Genomic DNA, 20507 nt, shown 5'->3' with positions numbered 1-20507 from the left:
AAAAATGTTTACATTAACCACTATGCTACTGCAAGAGCGTGTGAGGTTTCGAGAAAAATATTCATGACTCTTTAAATCTCTTGAACCAATTATTTCCGTATAAAAGTGGACATTAAGTACCACCGAAGGTAGTGAGATTTTTTTTTTTTTTTGGGGGGGGGGGGGAGGGGGGGGGGGTTGGGGGTGGCCGCTGAGATTCGAAATGGGGACTGTCAAAAGCAAAAAGGGCCGTTTGGTCACCCTAGTCGTAAACCTTGAATTCGCTATGAATACAGTTTTTGATTGTATCGTCCTCCATAAAAACCCAGTAAAAAATGCGCCTAAGTTTCTTCGGCGGAATCGAGTTTTAAGGCCACCGAAAATCCTGAGTGTCTTCCCATCCATATCCCTGCTATAAAGTCAGATATTAGGACCAGTGCCGTATTTTCATCATTTTTGAGTCTGTGTCAAAGTCTTCTAACGTTGAAATCCTTAACCTAGTACTTGTTTTCAGTTTACAACATTTATTTGGTAAGTCAAAAAGCCAAGTTAACAAATGTTAAACTAAGGGACAGAAATATACGATATGCATATTCATCAAAGCTAATTTATCATTTGTACTCTACACTTCGTGCACGTATTTAAACCAAATTTGCCTACTTTTCTGTGCTATATACTTTTTATGTACATGCCTTCAAATTAGTTTCCAATTAAATAAAGGGTACTACACATTTTCAATATTTGGAACATATTTCTCATATTTCATGAAAAGCTCATATACAGCTTTTTTTGTTATTTCTGGATACGAGGTCTTCTTATGAGCGCTTCGTAAAACATTGATCAAACCTTCATAAAAACTGTGTAAAAAGGGGGACAGTCCTGACTCTACAGCAATAAATAAGCATTTGGTATCGAACACACTGATCTTTGAGACATGATAGATATTGCTTTACACTGACTATCAATAATCTCACAGCTACCTCTTGATTTTAGCAAAAACGTGGTTTTCCTTGCAAAAGGTTCACAGTTGCTATTCCACAAATATTTGAAAAGACTTTTCTGAAACACTTTTAACATGTTCCACTGGAATTGGGTAAACATGCACCGTATGCCTTTTGAGAAGAAAGAAATCGATTGCATTTTGCTACCAAAGGTTTCACGTCGATACGGGTACTGAACTTGATCTTTGTAGCTATAATAATGATCGGTTATTGAGGACAACGTTAAGCGCTAGACCCTGTTACTTGTTGTCTTAACGTTTTGTTTCTATCTAATTTTTCCTCACAAACAATAAATATTGTAGTCTCATAATAACATCAGCGATTAATGTAAGAATAAAATCGAGTTCTTTTAATGTATATATCTGTAGTTGGCCATATTTATTTCACAACACAAGATGTATGCGTTCTCTCCAGGAATAGAGATTAATATTAATCCCGAAATTCGTCTCTTTTGTGGCAACCAGGCTGTTGTGCAATGTTGTAGGCTTACAGAAATAGTAACATGGATCAGCCGTTGATTTTTCTCTCCTCTCACGTAACCATAGGGTAAGGCCAAGGTCAAGAAATACCCCGTGACATTTTGTTTCTAACGTATTAGAATAATTATTACTGGGATAATTCAAAGAAATGTATTTTTCAATATTTTAATTTGACCATTATCACAGGGTACTAGTAGTTTTGGTATTGTTAATTCTTTCATGTTTCTGCTTTTATATTAATCATTTGAAACATTTGTAGGCGGACACGGTACTTAGTCTAAATATGATTTTTTTGTTCCTTGACCGATTTTCAAGGGCACGGGTCACCGTAAATTCGATTCTGGTGAATTTTAAAGATAAATTTTATTTTCCATAATTTTATTTTCCTCTAATTTTTTTTTTTTAAACTTAAACCATTTTCTGGGTCACAAGTTCATGTAAAAAGTCACCGTTTCGTTTTTCTCTGAACCTGACGAATCTTGATCGGTATCTGGTTTATATTATTTTTGCCCTATTAATACACCTTCGCCTCGTTTGAAGGGGCGAAGGTCAGCATAAAGTCCCTCACATTTTTATCTCTGATTTTGATGAAGTCTGTCACACATGTCTGGATCCTCTGCAGATCTCCGCTGATCTGCATCTCCCCTTGTCATAGTTCTCGTGATTCGCACAGGAGCACCACTAGGCCTATCAGCATTATCCCCTTAGGGATTGTGCGAAATACATGACCATCATTATACCTTAGTCAGTTAGTCTCCCATATGGTATTGTTTCTTACGCTTATCATGCCATCTGACTCCTGATATTCTTCTTAAATCTATATTTTCCTTTAATTTCTGGAGAACTTGTTACGATAAGTGATGTCATACACCGCTGATTTGTTACGCATGCAGGCCTTCAATACTTGCTTTCCTGTTTTGGATTTATCAGTATTACAATGAACTTACTTTTACATTCCACTGACAACGTCAAAGTGCATAAGAATTAATGCTGAAGTTGAAAAGAAAATTGCCGTCTCATGTCTTCATTCACTGGCCAAGTTCGCCTGTTTACAAAATTCACCTTTAAATGTCTTGCTTATCACAGTGCTAACGTAACCATTTGTATTCTCAAGATCGCTTTGATGTCAGCATTCAAAACTGACCGTTGTGTTTGTGGGAATTAAGGCGCATTCTCGCTGGGTAAACAAAGTTGGTGGGTTGTGTTTCGTTGGTTCGTTCAAACCTCACGCAGGCAGACTGCCGAGAAAATTGAATGCGCCTAGAACTTTGTACCGTATGATGGTATCTGGTAATTCAAGGTCTGAGGAGTAGATAAAGTTTGAGATATACAAAGTCAAGATAAAGAATAAGGCTTATTCTTTAGGTCTCCCTTTTGGTATTTAGTACGATAATTTTCATTACCATAGAGGAGATCAAGGTGGACGAGATAATGACTATATCAGTTCTAGGATTATTGCCATGCTGTGGCTATCAGTTACGCCACCTACTATATCCAGTTTCTCTCTCTCTCTCTCTCTCTTCGTTGTCTTACAATGAATATTACTAATTGTAGCATTTTCTCTTGAAATAATGTTCTGTTCGTTGTTAAATATTCAGAACAAATATTTTTGAAATAAGTCATGCGCCAACATTTACTTCAGAAAATATTCAAGGTTGAGGTTATCGAAGTAAATCAACAATGAATTCAATATTCAGCAGAAAGAAAAGAGCGACCTCCAGAATATTTCATTTAAAATTCCACACGATGAGTTTTGTGTTCTGCTCTCTATATACGGGTATCATCAACAGTGACTTTATACAATTAGTTATTTTTTCTGAGCGTGTTTGTGTTACATTGACATGCTCGCTAATGATGTTGGCTGCTGACGTGGGTTACAATAAAGCTATTTCTCGCATACACACGCGTTGTGAAAAAGGAGAGGTTGCACCATTTTAAGAAAGGATGTTACGTTTGTTTGGTGGGACTGGAGCCATCTACCGGCCGGCACGGTAAATTCGATAGCTTCCATCACCGTGACGGCGCACGATGCGACGAATGCACCGCCACAGAACGTCCTGTCTTCTGAACCTGGGAGCTGACGCATGAACCATCTTGCGTCAGTTGAATGCTTATATACGAAACGCTTTGTTAGAAATAGATCGTTATATTGACCCCGCGGAACCTGGAAGCAACTTGTGTTTTGCAGCAGTAGCCTTGTCCTTTCTCACTAACATAAGTAAATATGATTAATAGTCCAAGAGTCACCGACCTTCGTGAACAATGTTTATGCGTCTATTCACGGAGTATTGTTACCGTAACCGTTCATATTACAAGTATGACTGCTTGATGAGATTCAGCAGCATTGGCCCAAGGCAGGGACGGACTGGGACTAAATTTCGGCCCAGGACTTTTGGTGCCGACCGGCCCACTTGAAGATGGAGCTAAATAGAAGTGGGGAGGTATATCTTGAAATGAAAGTATACATTTGATGGGAAAACACACACACACACACACACATATATATATATATATATATATATATATATATATATATATATATATATGTGTGTGTGTGTGTGTATATATATATAATAGTGATGGGTCGGATAAACGGCTCTGGGGAAAATAAAACACATGCTGGCATAACTAAAGGAATTACTTTTATTTCAGATTGTCAAAATTTTCTTTAATAGTTCACTCTTGGATGCAACTTTGTCAATTGTTAAATCATTATCGAGAGACATTAATATATCCCTCTCGACTGTCATTAGCATAAACTCCTGGAGGCGTTTCTGCGAGAATCTGCTTCTTAGACGGTTTTTTTTTTATGAATTTCAAGGTAGAAAAACTTCTCTCACGGGAAACTTGAGTAACTGACAAGGTCAGGAGATCCTTGTAAGCTAGACCAATTATATGATAGGCATCAGTTAACAAGTTGTACCTACTGAGTATCTGGTAACAGGAGACATGGACAATTTTTACATGATGAACATTTCGTTGCAATTGTCTCATGTCTGTCTTCATTTAAATAAGACTCGTGTTCATCCTCATCATTTATATCTTTAACAGTGTAGTCTTCCAAGGGTGCATTGTTCAATTTTTCCCAGTGTGTAGCTAGGCTCCTTCATTCCAACTTCAAGTTTTCAGCTGTTGCCCGGCTGTCGAACTTGAGCAATGGCTTCCTGAGTTCTTTAAATAAAAACTCATACTCTTCAATATTGCTGTTCTTCTTCAGCTGATCAAAATTTCTTGGGTCTAGAATCGATAAATCGTTCTAAAGAGTCCCGTGAGAAAAATCGATCACTGAGGCTGTGACTTTGTCCAGTATTGGATTATATACCTCAACTTCATAAGCCCTCTCTTCGTCACCACTCAGCCTTTCATCATAAGCCTTCTCGCCAGGCATCGCTTTCTTTTTTCTAACTCTTTTCAGTGGCAATTCTGTCTGCACCTCCAACTCCAAATCTGTTCATTAGCCCAACAAACAAAATGATCTGCAGCCACCTTAATACCTCCAAAACCTCTGCTTATTTTATCCAGACTCTCTTTAGTAGTAGCAACCATTCTGTACGCAGAGAGAATATATTCTGTTTGTTTGCAAATATTTCGAAAGGGGAGTAGTCTGCTCAAATATACGAAGAAATATTTGAGCAGTCAGTATGGTTTCATATTTGAGTAGTGATTTAATGTATGCTTTGGCTTTGCGGCGAACATCTGATTTCATATTTTCATGTTCTTTTATGGTAGCCAAAGTTAGCAGAACATCTGTGTATAGGGTATTATCAGGCTTGCCAAAGTTTCCAAATATTTCTTAAAGCATTATCTTTAGCCCACCAGCGAGTTTCTCTGATAGGAGAGAGGCGTTAATGACAAGAACTTTTGTTTTCATTCACCCAAATAACCATTCACTTATTTTTTATTTTTTCTAATTTATATATATATTTTTTTTTTTTTTTGTTTTTTATACCATAGACCGGCCCACAGGCCCCTTTTTTAACCACCGGCCCAAGGGGAAAAGTCCCCCTTTCTCCAAATGGCCAGTCCGTCTCTGGCCCAAGGGTTATATCAATATGAAAGAGTCATTGATATATGCTATATATATATATATATATATATATATATATATATATATATATATATATATATATATATATAATTTCATTTCTTTTCCATGAAGAATTGGGTGACTCTATATGTTAGCTTTCGGGTTGTCAACAAGTCTTGTGGGATTTTATTGCTACTTAGGTCAGCAAAGATACCCAGAGATTCAATTGAATAAACTTACATTGTCTCTCTCCCCAATCATTGCTGAAAGTTCATCCGTATACATATATAAATAAAGTCCCACTGAAAAGAATCTCCTTATGTGAAAGAGATAATAATTTGAACTACGAAATTGACTATCTTCAAGTTACGACCGGTTTTCATCTGTCATCAACACGTTTTAAACTGATAATAGTTTTCCTCCAAACTTTATAGTACCTCCGTGACTGTTTTTTGGTTTGTCAGATTGAGTAGGAGAATCGAACAGGTTCTCGAAAGCTCGCGTTGGTATACATATTTCTTTTATATATTTCTATTTAAACCACTGGACTTCCTTGCTAAATGTAATAATAATAATAATAATAATAATAATAATAATAATAATAATAATAATAATATTAGAAAGAAAGCCTTCGACATGATACCACACACATGGCTAATAGAATGCCTGAAAATATATGGGGCAGAGGAAAATACCATCAGCTTCCTCAAAAATACAATGCGCAACTGGAATACATACTTACAAGCTCTGGAATAAGACTAGCAGAGGTTAATATCAGGAGAGGGATCTTCCAGGGCGACTCACTGTCCCCACTACTCTTCGTAGTAGCCATGATTCCCATGACAAAAGTACTACAGAAGATGGATGCCGGGTACCAACTCAAGAAAAGAGGCAACAAAATCAACCATCTGATGTTCATGGACGACATCAAGCTGTATGGTAAGAGCATCAAGGAAATAGATACCCTAATCCAGACTGTAAGGATTGTATCTGGGGACATCAGGATGGAGTTTGGAATAGAAAAATGCGCCTTAGTCAACATACAAAAAAGGCAAAGTAACGAGAACTGAAGGGATAAAGCTACCAGATGGGAACAACATCAAACACATAGATGAGACAGGATACAAATACCTGGGAATAATGGAAGGAGGAGATATAAAAAAACACCAAGAGATGAAGGACACGATCAGGAAAGAATATATGCAGAGACTCAAGGCGATACTCAAGTCAAAACTCAACGCCGGAAATATGATAAAAGCCATAAACACATGGGCAGTGCCAGTAATCAGATACAGCGCAGGAATAGTGGAATGGACGATGGCAGAACTTCGCAGCATAGATCAGAAAACCAGGAAACAAATGACAATACACAAAGCACTACACCCAAGAGCAAATACGGACAGACTATACATAACACGAAAGGAAGGAGGGAGAGGACTACTAAGTATAGAGGACTGCGTCAACATCGAAAACAGAGCACTGGGGCAATATCTGAAAACCAGTGAAGACGAGTGGCTAAAGAGTGCATGGGAAGAAGGACTAATAAAAGTAGACGAAGACCCAGAAATATACAGAGACAGAGAAAGACAGAGGGAAACAGAGGACTGGACAATAAACCAAGCACGGGGACAATACATGAGACAGACTAAAGAACTAGCCAGCGATGACAATTGGCAATGGCTACAGAGGGGAGAGCTAAAGAAGGAAACTGAAGGAATGATAACAGCGGCACAAGATCAGGCCCTAAGAACCAGATATGTTTCAAAAGTATGATAGACGGAAATAACATCTCTCCCATATGTAGGAAGTGCAATACGAAAAATGAAACCATAAACCACATAGCAAGTGAATGCCCGGCACTTGCACAGAACCAGTACAAAAAGAGGCATGATTCCGTGGCAAAAGCCCTCCACTGGAGCCTGTGCAAGAAACATCAGCTACCTTGCAGTAATAAGTGGTACGAGCACCAACCTGAGGGAGTGATAGAAAACGATCACGCAAAGATCCTCTGGACTATGGTATCAGAACGGATAGGGTGATACGTGCAAACAGACCAGACGTGACGTTGATTGACAAAGTCAAGAAGAAAGTATCACTCATTGATGTCGCAATACCATGGGACACCAGAGTTGAAGAGAAAGAGAGGGAAAAAATGGATAAGTATCAAGATCTGAAAATAGAAATAAGAAGGATATGGGATATGCCAGTGGAAATCGTACCCATAATCATAGGAGCACTAGGCATGATCCCAAGATCCCTGAAAAGGAATCTAGAAAAAGAAAAACTAGAGGCTGAAGTAGCTCCAGGACTCATGCAGAAGAGTGTGATCCTAGAAACGGCACACATAGTAAGAAGAGTGATGGACTCCTAAGGAGGCAGGATGCAACCCGGAACCCCACACTATAAATACCACCCAGTCGAATTGGAGGACTGTGATAGAGCAAAAAAAAAAAAAAAAAAAAAAAAAAAAAAAAAAAAAAAAAAAAAAAAAATAAAAAAAAAAAAAAAAAAAAAAAAAAAAAAAAAAAAAAAAAAAAAAAAAAATAATAATAATAATAAAAACAACACTGAAGCAGTTGTAGTACTGAGGTGTCACAATTGTTTAGTATGCTGCGAAAGTCTTAAGAGCCGCCTGCCTTATCTGTTATCGGCTGGACTTTTCAATAGATAACGAGCCCAGTTTAAGTAGTTGGACCTTCTAATTTGTAGGTCACTGGCATATCTTTGAGCTTCTGGATGAAAGATATATATTTATATATTAATATAATATATATAATATAATATCTATTAAATATCATAATGATACTAACATACATACTATATCTATATATAGTATATATATATATATATGTGTGTGTGTGTGTGTGTGTTTAAAAAATCACAGTAATGCATGTGACTTCATTAAATAAGCGAATACCACAGGAAAATGATAGGCAGAAATCTAAGCGCTTTCGTCTTTCCTTAGTCATTGTCAAGGAACAAATGTGTGTGTGCTCGCGCGGGGGGTGGGGGCGGCCGATGCTTTTTGCACAATCGGTATTAAAAACGAAGATTAGGCCGATAGGTCTTAGAGGTTTTACTTCTGATGGCGTCAATATTAAATGAGTTATATGGCTATATTTCGTTTCACTCAGTAGAAAAAAAAAAAAGAAATAATCGATACAGTATCGACTGCATGTATAGTAAAGTGGTATTTTGGTTGTTGAGAAAATGCATTCGCAGTCAAACAAAATTGTCCGTCCTCGGAACCCAGTAACGGGGTGAATCTGTAATTTTTTTTTTTTTTTAATTTAAACTTAAATACATCTACATTTCCATTTCAAGTAAAACTTAAACACGTACAAATATAAAAGTAATTGGCATATTTTCCATGTTATTGAGCTTTGTTTCGTACAAGCCACGATGTAACTGTTGTTGATGATTACGTAATCTTACCAGATACCTAATGAATTTAACCTTTTTTATATAAACTGTTCTGGTGACCGTGGCTATTGTGACGCCAGATTTCAGTCTAAAAGTAATGTTTCATGATTAATAAAAAAAAAGTAGTGAAAGTTCGTAAGAGATAGTTCTGCAACCAGGACTACCACTAATAGTAGTACTAATTCCCCTTAGCGGGTAGTGCCGTCAGTGCACCTCACGCAGTACACTAGCCATTACTTAAGGTTGTTTGAAGCGTTCCTTCGGCCCCCAGCTTCAACCCCTCTCGTTCTTTTTACTGTATCTCCATTCATATTCTTTATATTCCATCTTGCTGTCCACCCTCTCCTAATAACGATTTCTTATTCCAACTGCGAGGTTTTCCTCCTGTTACACATTTCGCACCTACCTACTCTCAGTTTCCTTTCCAGTGCTGAATGACCTCCTAGGTTCCAGTGCTTGGCCTTTGCCCTGAACTCGATATTCCTAAGTGTGTGACACAAGTACTTTAGTCTGTGGGTAAAAACTCTGTGCTTAATTGTCACAAAACACTAAACAAGAAAACTCAGATCAAATATAATGAGTTTGATATGTTGGTCAATTACCATATCAGGGCAGGAGCCCTTCTTAGAGGCCGGCATTATTTGAAAATGAAATCAAATTCCATATTGTGTGTGTGTGTGTGTGTGTGTGGATCGTGTTAGATTCCATCTTAGCGAAACCTCAGGTTAATAATTAACCTTAGGTTAATTATTTAAATTATTCAAAGATAAAAAATGCAAGTAGAGAAGGCCTTGTATATGATGAGTGCAGCGGAAACTGCTTTCGTTTTCAATAATAATAGTATATAATTATAATAATAATAACAGTAGATATTATTAGTATTTGTAAGAACAACGTAACAGTAAAAAAAATCTGTGGACCACAGAAAACTATGCCCCAAAATTTAAACTACTTTTAAATGAAAGATTTTTATAAGATGAACATTCTTTTACATAAGACTGATTTACTCTCTCTCTCTCTCTCTCTCTCTCTCTCTCTCTCTCTCTCTCTCTCTCTCTCTCTCTCTCTCTCTCTCTCTCTCTCATCAGCGATAAGCCTACCATTTGTGTATTATCAGCATGTAACGGCCATTGTCTTCTAATCAGACTTTTTTTTTTTTTTCTCTGCATTTGTATCATCAGCTTTTTTGCAGATTTTTGGACTGCAGACTTAACCTGTGCAACTTTTTTCAGGTTATTTTTAATATGTTTATATACTATAAAGATTGAGATGCAAAATCAGCTCTCAAATGATGGGATTTGTTGTGAAGTCTTTTAAAAATACTGCATGTATGTGTGTATATATATGTATGTATATAGTATATATTTTATGAATTTGTACGTGATTTTACATATATGTACTAGTAATTGATATTTTCATTGACCTTTGTGGTCGCTATGCCATCGAGGCTTCAAAATAATAGGACCAGTCAATCACTCGTCAATCCTCTGATAATGAAATGTAATGTGAAAGTTAAATTGATAAGTCTTATCATTTGAGATATCTCAGTACAAATCCTGTAAAGAATCATTTGTTCAAGCCACATTTTTATTTACTTTTGTTGGTCCGTTTATCTGCATTTATGCATTTGTTAATCAATTCTGGTCTATTTTTTTAAACCTTGGAATATTGTGAAAGCCGTCCAAGATAAAAACTTTGATAAAAATAAGATCGTAGCTTATTAGGATAGCATGACATTGTGGACAGTGCATGTGTTATATTCACATGCCTGACTATCAAAGTATTGAGGGATATTATTTACGAACGTATATTTATTTCATTTGTATCCCATTGCCTCCCATTTACTTCTCATTGCCACAGGTTTGTGCGTGAAAACCAGAGACGAAGAGAAAAACAAGGTTTTCATCAATGTCTGCACCTCGGATGCCATCCCGACCCCAGAGGACATCTCCGACGAAGAGCTCATCTCCATCCTGGAGTCCGAAGAGCCATCGGATTTCAGAGTTCCCATGTCTATAGGACAACCTCATCATGAAAAGGACAAATGTAAGCGTGGTAGTTTTCCTTCACTTCTGTTTATTCATTATCCATTAACACAACAGAATTCCATGCATAGGTTCGGTAGGCTATTCATTTAATGAAATTCTGTTTTTCTTCTTCTGAAAAGCAATCACAGTCTTTCAGTAGACCTTTGTTAGTTAAGTTTGAGACTTTAGTAACATTAAGTTTACTTGGAGCCTGAACTATTCACATCTCAAGTAGGCATCTCATATTGCATCAATTTTAGTACTTTAATCAAAGACGAGAGTACGTACCTATATATAATATGTAGTAAAAATTATTGTGATATAAAAGAGGTTGAGATGGCAAGCCTCAACCTTATGGAATACATTACATATTGTTCTGAAGCTCAGACCAAGGTGCCTTCGTTTTGTGTACTAGTACTTAAAAAGGCCAGTGATTTGAGAGGCGCCTTCGTTTTGTGTACTAGTACTTAAAAAGGCCAGTGTTTTGAGAGAGGCTGATTTTGGTGTAGAGTAACAGTTTGAAGTGTGGAAGGTACAGGTTACTTGCAGACTTCCATTGAACATACAAATAGTAGAGATATGCGTTTTATTTTATTATATAGTATATTAATTCTCAGGGCCTATTATAACCTGTGGCTACTTGCGTCTTTCTCTCTGCTCTCTACCCTTTACGTGTCATGTATTTATTTTGGATTCTTTCCATCCATTTGCCTGTTCAACTTTTTAAGCTTTATCTTACTCCAGTATTCATCCTTCATTCAAGAACAAATCCATCTGGTAAACCTTGTGGGAATCTATAAGTATAACTTTACAATAATAATCCATATATTGATATATTTTCTACTAAGCAAAATTCTTACCTCAGTATACCAACCAAGGGTCAGGACTATACTGTTGTCTTCAGGTATTTAAATTGGGCCATCCTTTCATTTTGCTTGCCTTTCAAGTGCCCAAGATCTTCTCTCTTTAGACTTTGGATCTGACCATCGGGGCAGTACATAATGTCCTTTTACAGCATAGATGGTACTCTGTAGGAAGTCCCACTTTGAGCCATCCAGCTTCTCTTGCCTCTAGCCTGCTTGTGATGTATACCAGAATTTCCCGACAATTCATCGATATGCTTAGTTTATTGAATACACAATTCACTGACAATAATTAAGAAAAACCGTATTCTAATTTGAAATAAATATATTTGATCCTTTATTTAGCATACTTTTATCTTTCGTGTAAGAAATAGTATTTATTCAGAATGGTTCAAATTCTTTACCAACAGAACCAATAAAAACGACAAATTAGTTTAAGCTAGACTTAAAACTATAACAATAGCCACAGGAAGTTTTGGAGAATTTAGAAAAATAAAAGTACTTTTGTTTTTGGCAGTTATTCTATACAGAAACTACACCTACAGCAAATGACCACAAACAACATAAATGAGTAGCTAAAATAACAATACCTAATAAGGTAGTTACAGATAATATATTCTTTGATAATTGGAAAAATAATGAGGTAGTAACAGTAAACAAAAAAACAGAAACTACTGTATATGTACAGTAATTAGCAAAGTAGTTAAGAAACGTAAAAATAATAAAAAAGGAATTTTGAAATAACCCAAAGAAAAACATGAAACTCACAAATATATATATATATATATATATATATATATATATATATATATATATATACAATGTATATACGTATACACACCCATACACATATATACACATACACACACACATACATATAAAAAAATCACAAACATAATTAATAAGATGTATTAAAAAAATGTGAATTGGTTCATTTACAATCGGGAAAACTAGTCTATGGACTATTGCCCGCAAATAATCAACAACGTTACTAATGAAGGATATCTTTCTACACTTTTTTTTTATTAGTTCAGGAAAATCACATTTCTTTTCTGGTGGTTGAGATGAAGTGCCAGCCAAGTGTTGATCAACTTTTACATCTTTATACTTTAGTTCTTCTTCAAGCTGTTGAAAACTTCCAGATATTTGGGTGGTGGCCAGTAACCTGTGTTTTAAATGTCTTATGCCACCCTTCAACCGAATTGTCTGTCGTTTTCTGTAAAGAATTGAAAATGTTTTCGTAAACATTCCACCTCTGGAGCTCCAACTTTGGAGGTCTCCGATGATTTCTTCTGTCAGGACAACCTACAGCTTCAGCTTTGCGTGGCAAGATATCTTTATCGCATAGTAATTCAAATCCATTGACAATTGTATTAACAGGCACATATACTAACGCCGGCAAATAACGGAGATTTAGAGTAAAATCTACATCCGCTTCATATCTTCTTTTCAGTCCAGTAGCTTGCATGATACGAAAGACACATTGATAAAAATGGAAGAAACATCCTTTTACCAACACAGTTGGGAATTCTTTTTTGCATGCCTTTATCATTGCTGGTTCAAAACCAAGAGTTATCGAGTAAGGAGACAAAAAATGTGTATCTGACTTATCCGGTAGCGAGGCATAGACGAGTGGAATTGCAATACGTATATCCCCAGACTCCATGAAATGTATGTACCTGATAGAATAACAGTGGAACAGTTTTAAGCATTCCTTCATCATACCAATGGTCACTTTTTGCCAAAAGGTAAGTGTTATGTGTACTGGCAAAAACTAATATGCGAATTTTAGTTGGCCCAGAGTCGAACATTAAAAATTCATCTCCTCTAAATGTTTTCGTATATTCATTTGAACAAGTCATTCACTTTGGCACTGTGAAACCTGGTAGCCTACTTCTTATTGTCCTTTTCATGTTTGTGTTTTTGGAAGTTACAAGCAGCTGCATCAATGCAGTTCTTAAGTTCGTTTGATAGTGGTGCATGAGGAGTTTCTGTAGAAGATTTGGCCTCGTGCTGTGTCACGTACATGATATTGTTCATTCGTTTCCTTTACAATTTTGTCGTCAGTAGGTCATTGTCTTGTGATATTTATCATATTTCCAATAGTATGCCTTATCTTCTTGCTGTTTGTCTTTATAAAAGAAATAGCCATCACTAATCAGCTTCTTTCCTTTTTCCGATTCTATAAACTGGAGATTCTATAAACTGGATTAAGGAAATACAATTGTATTACTTTGAAACTCAAGCTAATTCGGTGATTAAGTGCTCCCATTGTTTCATACTTAATTATTGGCTAATTATAAAACAAGTGTACTAACATGGTCTTAATTCTTCACCCTACCCACCTGCTTAGTAATCAAACCTAATTTGGTTATTTATTGCTGCAGCAATTAACTAGAGCGTTACCATGATTATCGTTTCGTTGAGTTGTATATTCGATGAATTGAGTGTTTTGATGAATTGTTGTCGGTAAATTTGCCTGATCCCATGGAGAATAAAGATGCCTTTGGCGCAGACACTCTAAACAGTTTACTACCCATAGAATATCTTATTATGTTTATGTCTCTCTTATACTGTACCTGTATCTCAGTCATTTTTTTGTAGAATGGTTTTACTAATACAGTGGTCCCCTCGTATTCGTGGGGAATGCGTACCAGACCCCCTGCGAATTGTTGGAACCCCTATGAAAGTGCTTAAGACAGCCTTTTTTTTTTTTTTTTTTTATTCAAACTCAAGAAAAACCTACTAAAAATGTTTATACCTGGTTTTTTAATAGTTTGATCACAAAAAGTGCATTTTATGATGAAATTAATAACCAAAAATAAAGCAGGAATTTGTGGATATTTCTCATAGGCGAATTTCCCATGAATAATAGGGGGAATGTTGCAGAGAGAAATCCACGAATGTGTGAGTCAGCGAGTCCGGAGAACGTGAATACTGGGGTTCCACTGTAATATCTTTTTAATGAAACACATTATTCATATACTACTGTACTGTACAGTAATTTTTATATTTTTGTAACAATGATACACTATGGGTGATGAACTTGTTAAGACTTACCATCATCCAGACAGTGTCAGACCTTTCTCACTACAGGTTCCTTGGTCCCAGCTTTGGGACAGTATATAATGTCCCTAGGACCAGGTTTTACCATCTAGACTGTCTTATAATAACGTAAATTTTTTACATTATTGGAAATCTAATATACAGTAATAATAATGCACATCAAGGTTGTTGTTGTTTTTAATAAATAACATTTTGTAGAACATGGCTGATGACACTGCTCTTGTCCTCTTTTATCCAGTTTTGGAATTTATGTTTGTAGTACCTTTGACTCGTTAGCAAGTGTTTGTCAAAGCTGTGGAATTCCCTCCGTGCTTCTGTTTCTCTTGATTCTTATAATCAACCTTCCTGTAAGAGGCAGAAAGAACTATCGTTCCTTGATGGTTCATTCTTAACATTCTTACTGTCCCATTGCCATTGCTATGTAAAATAATAAAAAAGAGTCTTCAGTGTCAAGCCAGATTTCTAAACCTTGTAAGCGATCATGTTTTCAGTTTTATAGTAGTGTATGGTTGTGTTGTTGCCAACTAAGACCATCAACAAGTAATTAATTCTTATTGGTGTTAACATTTTTCAAGTTGCTTACAGTAATGAATTTTGTCATGCTAAATATTTTTGTTGATTGCATTAGCACCAGAGGACCACCATCAAACTAGTACGTATTGTTATTTTGCGTCATTAAATGTAAATTATTTTCATACTAACCTGACTACTGCCCATTGGTAATGATAAACAAAATGGTATTTACCATACATCTTCAAACGAATGACACCATTGATGAAAGTTTTTCATAACTATTAAAAGTTTTTCTCTCATCTTCTAGTGCAAACTAAATGTACTATGTCAAAATTCTTTTTTGGTGATGAAGATTCCAAAATGGAGATGTCCAGACTAAGTTTGGTTAAATTACAGTATGTTCATGATAATAGTAGTAGTTGGATACTAAATAATAACCTATCCATCAGAAAGAAGCTGGATAGGTGATTTAGCAAATCAGTGGAAAGGCAGGGACTTTTGTCATTGCAAATACAGACAGCTTAATTCATAGTTAAAATTAATATGCCTTAAGTTCAGTTACCTTTCTTCATAGTAATTTCCTATGCTTTTTAATGTATGTAATGAGGAAACTTACTTTCATATTGCACAATGTTAGAAGTTCTTTAGTAGTGTACAGTAATTCCCTTTGTAAATTCTCCTTCCATTAACAGCTGGCGAGTCATGTGTAGCCTACGATGTTGTTATCAGCCCAGAGTTTTTCTCAAAGATGACAAACAACCCCCTTTTTAATAACTTCTTCATGGTAGCTACTTTGGAAGGCATAGAAGAGAAGTACAGTCTCAGATTGGATAAAAATGGTAAGTTGTGCCAACTGGAGAAATGCAATTTCATTACTGTATTTAAAAATGGTAAGCTGTGCAACTAGAAAATGACGATATCCCATTATCAATCACCCAATTCATATGAGAGTTTGTTGTGACTAGTGCTACTTACACCAAACTCCTTTGGCATATTTCGGAAGTTTTAGTAATGCACTTTTCTCCTTAATAAACAGACATGAATGTACGTACTGGAAAAAAACAAATTCGGTGCTATACTGTAGCCATTAGCCCTTACAGATTCCATTGATATAAATTTACGTCATTGTGGAAAAATGTAAAACTTCATTCAAAATATTTTGTGCTTTAATGGCGAAGGCTTTTCCAAAAATAACTACAATAACTGTTCAAAGTGAAATACAGTGGTACCTCGATACAAAATTAATCCGTTCCGAGGCGGCCTTTGTATCATGAGCTTTTCATATCTTGGACCGCATTTTACATGTAAAATGGCTAATCCGTTCCAAGCCCTCCAAAAGCACCCCAGTAAATTTCATAATAAAGCAAAAGTGACCTATAAACAATGAAATAGTACAACAATTTGGACCATTCAATACCTATCTTAATATGTACTACGTAGTACCTATAAATAAAGTGTATTAGTGTACATGGTATACAAGAAATACTGTACGTACTAAAATGTGGAAGCGTACCTTTCGAGTGAGGCTATCTCCGAAAGGGGCGACAGAGGAGGAGGACAAACAGCAGATACGTACGTACACTTAACTTTACAAAACACATAAAAAAATGTAGGGAAAACATAAACTAAACTTTACGAAACACATTAACAAAACTGTAACACTTAACCTTACAAAAAACTTAAAATTAAAAAAAAAAATTGTCTTTTTTTTATTTTATATACATTTTTTATTTTACTTTTTTATACTTCAAGTTTTTTTTATATATATACAAAATTTCAACTTCTTCACCACTTTCAACTTTCTGTTTTTTCTTAGTATCACTTGGTTCTTCCTTTTTGCTTACTACTCCTACTAAAGGCCTCTTTAAAAAATAACTATCCAAGGAAGATTGCTTCTGCCTGCTTTTGACAATGTTCCCGAAACAATTCAGGGAAACGTCATCAAACTGTGCAAGCATACGACCTGTGTAAGCCTTTTCGGGGTGTCTCTTTTCTACGAATGATTGCACCTTATGAAAAACAGCTAGAGCATCCTTAATTTCTGCCGTTGTCATAGAGTCATCGTCCTCCTCCTCACCGCTGCTAGAGAACTCCTCTTGAACGACGTTATGTTGCATGGCCTCCAACTCCTTCAGGTCATTTGTTGTAAGCCCCTCTTGGTGCTCCTCGAGAAGGTCATTGATATCGTCCTCGTCGACGACCAGCCCCATGGACTTGCCAAGTGCAACGATCTCGTCAAGATCTTGTTGCAAAACAGTTTCATGATCGTCAACTGTTCCTGAATCTGCAGCACCAGCTTCGCCCACGTTGAATCCCTCGAAGTATCGGGCGGATACAGCATCAGGCTAGAGTTTCCTCCATGAGGAATTCAAGGTTCACCTCGAAACCTCCTGCCAAGCTTGATCGATGAGTCAGATGCATATGACAACATCGAAATGCTCCTTCCAAAATTCACGCAAGGTGAGGTTTGTGGTATCAGTGATGTCGAAACATCTCTTGAAAAGATGTTTTGTATACAGCTTCTTAAAGTTCGATATCACTTGCTGGTCCATGGGTTGGAGGAGAGGGGTGGTGTTAGGCAGAAGATAAAGAACCTTGATGAAGGAATACTCCGCTAGGATATCTTCCTCGAGGCCAGGAGGGTGAGCAGGGGCATTGTCCAACACCAGTTTCAGAGGGAGGCGCTTCTCTTCCAAGAATTTCTTCACTGTTGGGCTGAAACACAGATTTACCCACTCGTGAACAGAAGCCTCGTTACCCAGACTTTCGCATTAGCCCTCCACATCACTGGAAGCTTCTCCTTAAGCACTTTGTGGGCCTTGAAGGCTCGAGGAGTCTTGGTATGATAGACAAGTAGGGGCTTCACCTTGCAATCCCCACTGGCATTGGAACAAAGTGCGAGCATAAGCCTGTCTTTCATAGGCTTATGCCCCAGGTAGCTTCTTCTCTTCCTGCGTGATGTACATCCGACAAGGCATTTTTTCCCAAAAAAGGCCAGTCTCATCACAGTTGAAGACTTGCTGAGAACTGTAGCCTTCCTTGGTCGTCATCTCGTCGAACATCTTAATAAAGGCTTCGGCCGCTTTCGTGTCCGAGCTGGCCGCCTCCCCATGCGTTGATGTCCCTTCTCCTCCGTCGTCTTCGGCCTGGGCAATCAAATCGCTGTAAATAGCGCTAGCCATGTGGCAGATTGCCATCTCGGTTATCGTATCGCCAGCGATTTCTTTGTCTTTTATCCAGACAAGAAGAAGCCTTTCCATTTCATCGTGCACGTGGGTCCTCTTGCTGGACAAAATAATCAGGCCTTTGGAAGGTGTAGCTGCTTTGATGACATCCTTCTGCTTGAGGATGGTGCCTATCTTTGACGGATTTTGGCCATATTCCTTATTGATCACACTCAATAGCATACCAGCTTCATATTTTTTAATGATCTCCATCTTCATGTCCAAAGAGAGCATCCTCTTCTTTCCATGAATTTCAACTTTCTTGGGACCCATGACTACGTATATACTGTACGTAATTATGTTATGTAGTACATATACGTATGTAGTAAAGTTCTCACACAACACGATAAAGTATACTACAGGCAGTCCTCGGGTTACGACGGTCTCGACTTATGATGTTCCGAGGTTACGACGCTTTTCAATTATATTCATCAGGCATTATTTCCAGGGTTACGACACCTACAACGCTCATCTGGCAGATGAAATATGACACCAAAAATGCAAAATAATCAATATTTGAAGGTTTTTTTTTTTATGAAAAATGCTATAAGAATGCAGTTTTCCTAGTTTTCAATGCACCCAAAGCATTAAAAGTAAGGTTTTCTTAGGATTTTTGACGATGTTCCGGCTTACGACGCATCTCAAGAACGGAACCCTTGTTGTAACCCGGGGACTTCCTATACAACGAAATCACTAACGAATTTACGTTAATAAACGAAATCGTTAGAACAAACGAATACCGCGTGCGTACAATACCGATGATGCCGTGAAGTGACCGAAGAAGCACGCCGCTACGTAGATGCATCATGGGAGGGATGCTGACCAATAGGAGAGAAGGATCTCATGGCAGTGACTAGCATCAGGAACCAATGGGAGAGCGGGAGGATGGTGGCGAGTCTACTCAGTTGGCGGCGCGCGAGTTTTAAAATTGTTATCGGTGGTCCAGGCGAATCTCGGACTTTACAGCAACAACCTTTCATGTCTTGAATAATTTTCGTATATAGAGCTGCAAAAATTTTTGTATTTGCTTTCGTATCTCGAGTTTTTCGTAAGTTGAGCCTTCGTATCTCGAGGTACCACTGTAACAATAAACAAGTGCTAAAGTGAGGTGCAGTCAGCACAGAGATGTTGGCCAGTGGCCAAAATATGAAAGGATTAACTTTGCAAGCAAGTTTCTGCAAAATTCATTCTTGTAAATTAAAGAACTAAGAGGAAATAAATAAAATTATACTTAGCTTTTTGATATAATCAGTAATGATGAACTTTTATCGCCTTCCAAAAACAATTGATGCTATTCTGAACACAGGTCTATTTTTAAAGGAAGTTTTTTATTTCTTCAAAATGAAGTACAGTTACAGAAAGTTTTTAAATAGAAAAAGAAAGTTTTCGAACAAAAATTGAATCTACCCAATATAAATTTATTACTTTTCTAGGTATTTTCCCTAAGTGGAATGAGAAAGGTTTTGGTTACCTTAAAAAATTTACTTTTTTTTTTTTAACTGTAAGGAAAATGAGGTCAAGATCACTACTATGATTCAGAGAAACTATAAATTCACATGTGAGCATTTTCAGTGAACTGAATAAAATAAGTAAGTATTTAAAGGTTTTAATTAAATTTTACCATTCTCCATGTGTACTTTATGTTACAGTAACTTGTTGTACAGGGTGTCCATAAAGTTTGGACATGCATATTTACAGTTTAAAAAATGTGAACATTTTATTCAATTGAAATATTAATGAATAACTTCTTCAGTGTAATTTCCACTACAGTAAGTCCTCGGGTTACGCTGGTCTCGACTTACGATGTTTCGTGGTTACGAACGCGCCCCCATAAAAATATAAAAAATAATATTTTGCGTCGTTCCGTCTTACGCGGGTTTTAGCGTCGTAAAGCAACATTAAACA

General features: G+C 36.7%; 1 protein-coding gene across 3 annotated transcripts in view; it reads left to right on the top strand.

Annotated features, from left to right (window-relative positions):
• The window catches only part of LOC135197211 (PIH1 domain-containing protein 1-like), a 68447-nt gene that overhangs the window by 42043 nt on the left and 5897 nt on the right, over nt 1-20507 (top strand). For all 3 annotated transcript variants that reach the window (XM_064224265.1, XM_064224266.1, XM_064224267.1), the window contains 2 exons: nt 10770-10955; nt 16071-16217. In XM_064224265.1, coding sequence (XP_064080335.1) covers nt 10770-10955; nt 16071-16217 — 333 coding nt within the window. The remainder of the gene's footprint in view (nt 1-10769; nt 10956-16070; nt 16218-20507) is intronic.

The sequence above is a fragment of the Macrobrachium nipponense genome, chromosome 18 (genome assembly GCF_015104395.2).
Source record: "Macrobrachium nipponense isolate FS-2020 chromosome 18, ASM1510439v2, whole genome shotgun sequence".
Classification (NCBI taxonomy): Eukaryota; Metazoa; Arthropoda; class Malacostraca; order Decapoda; family Palaemonidae; genus Macrobrachium; species Macrobrachium nipponense.
This window is presented reverse-complemented; position numbering and strand designations above follow the sequence as displayed.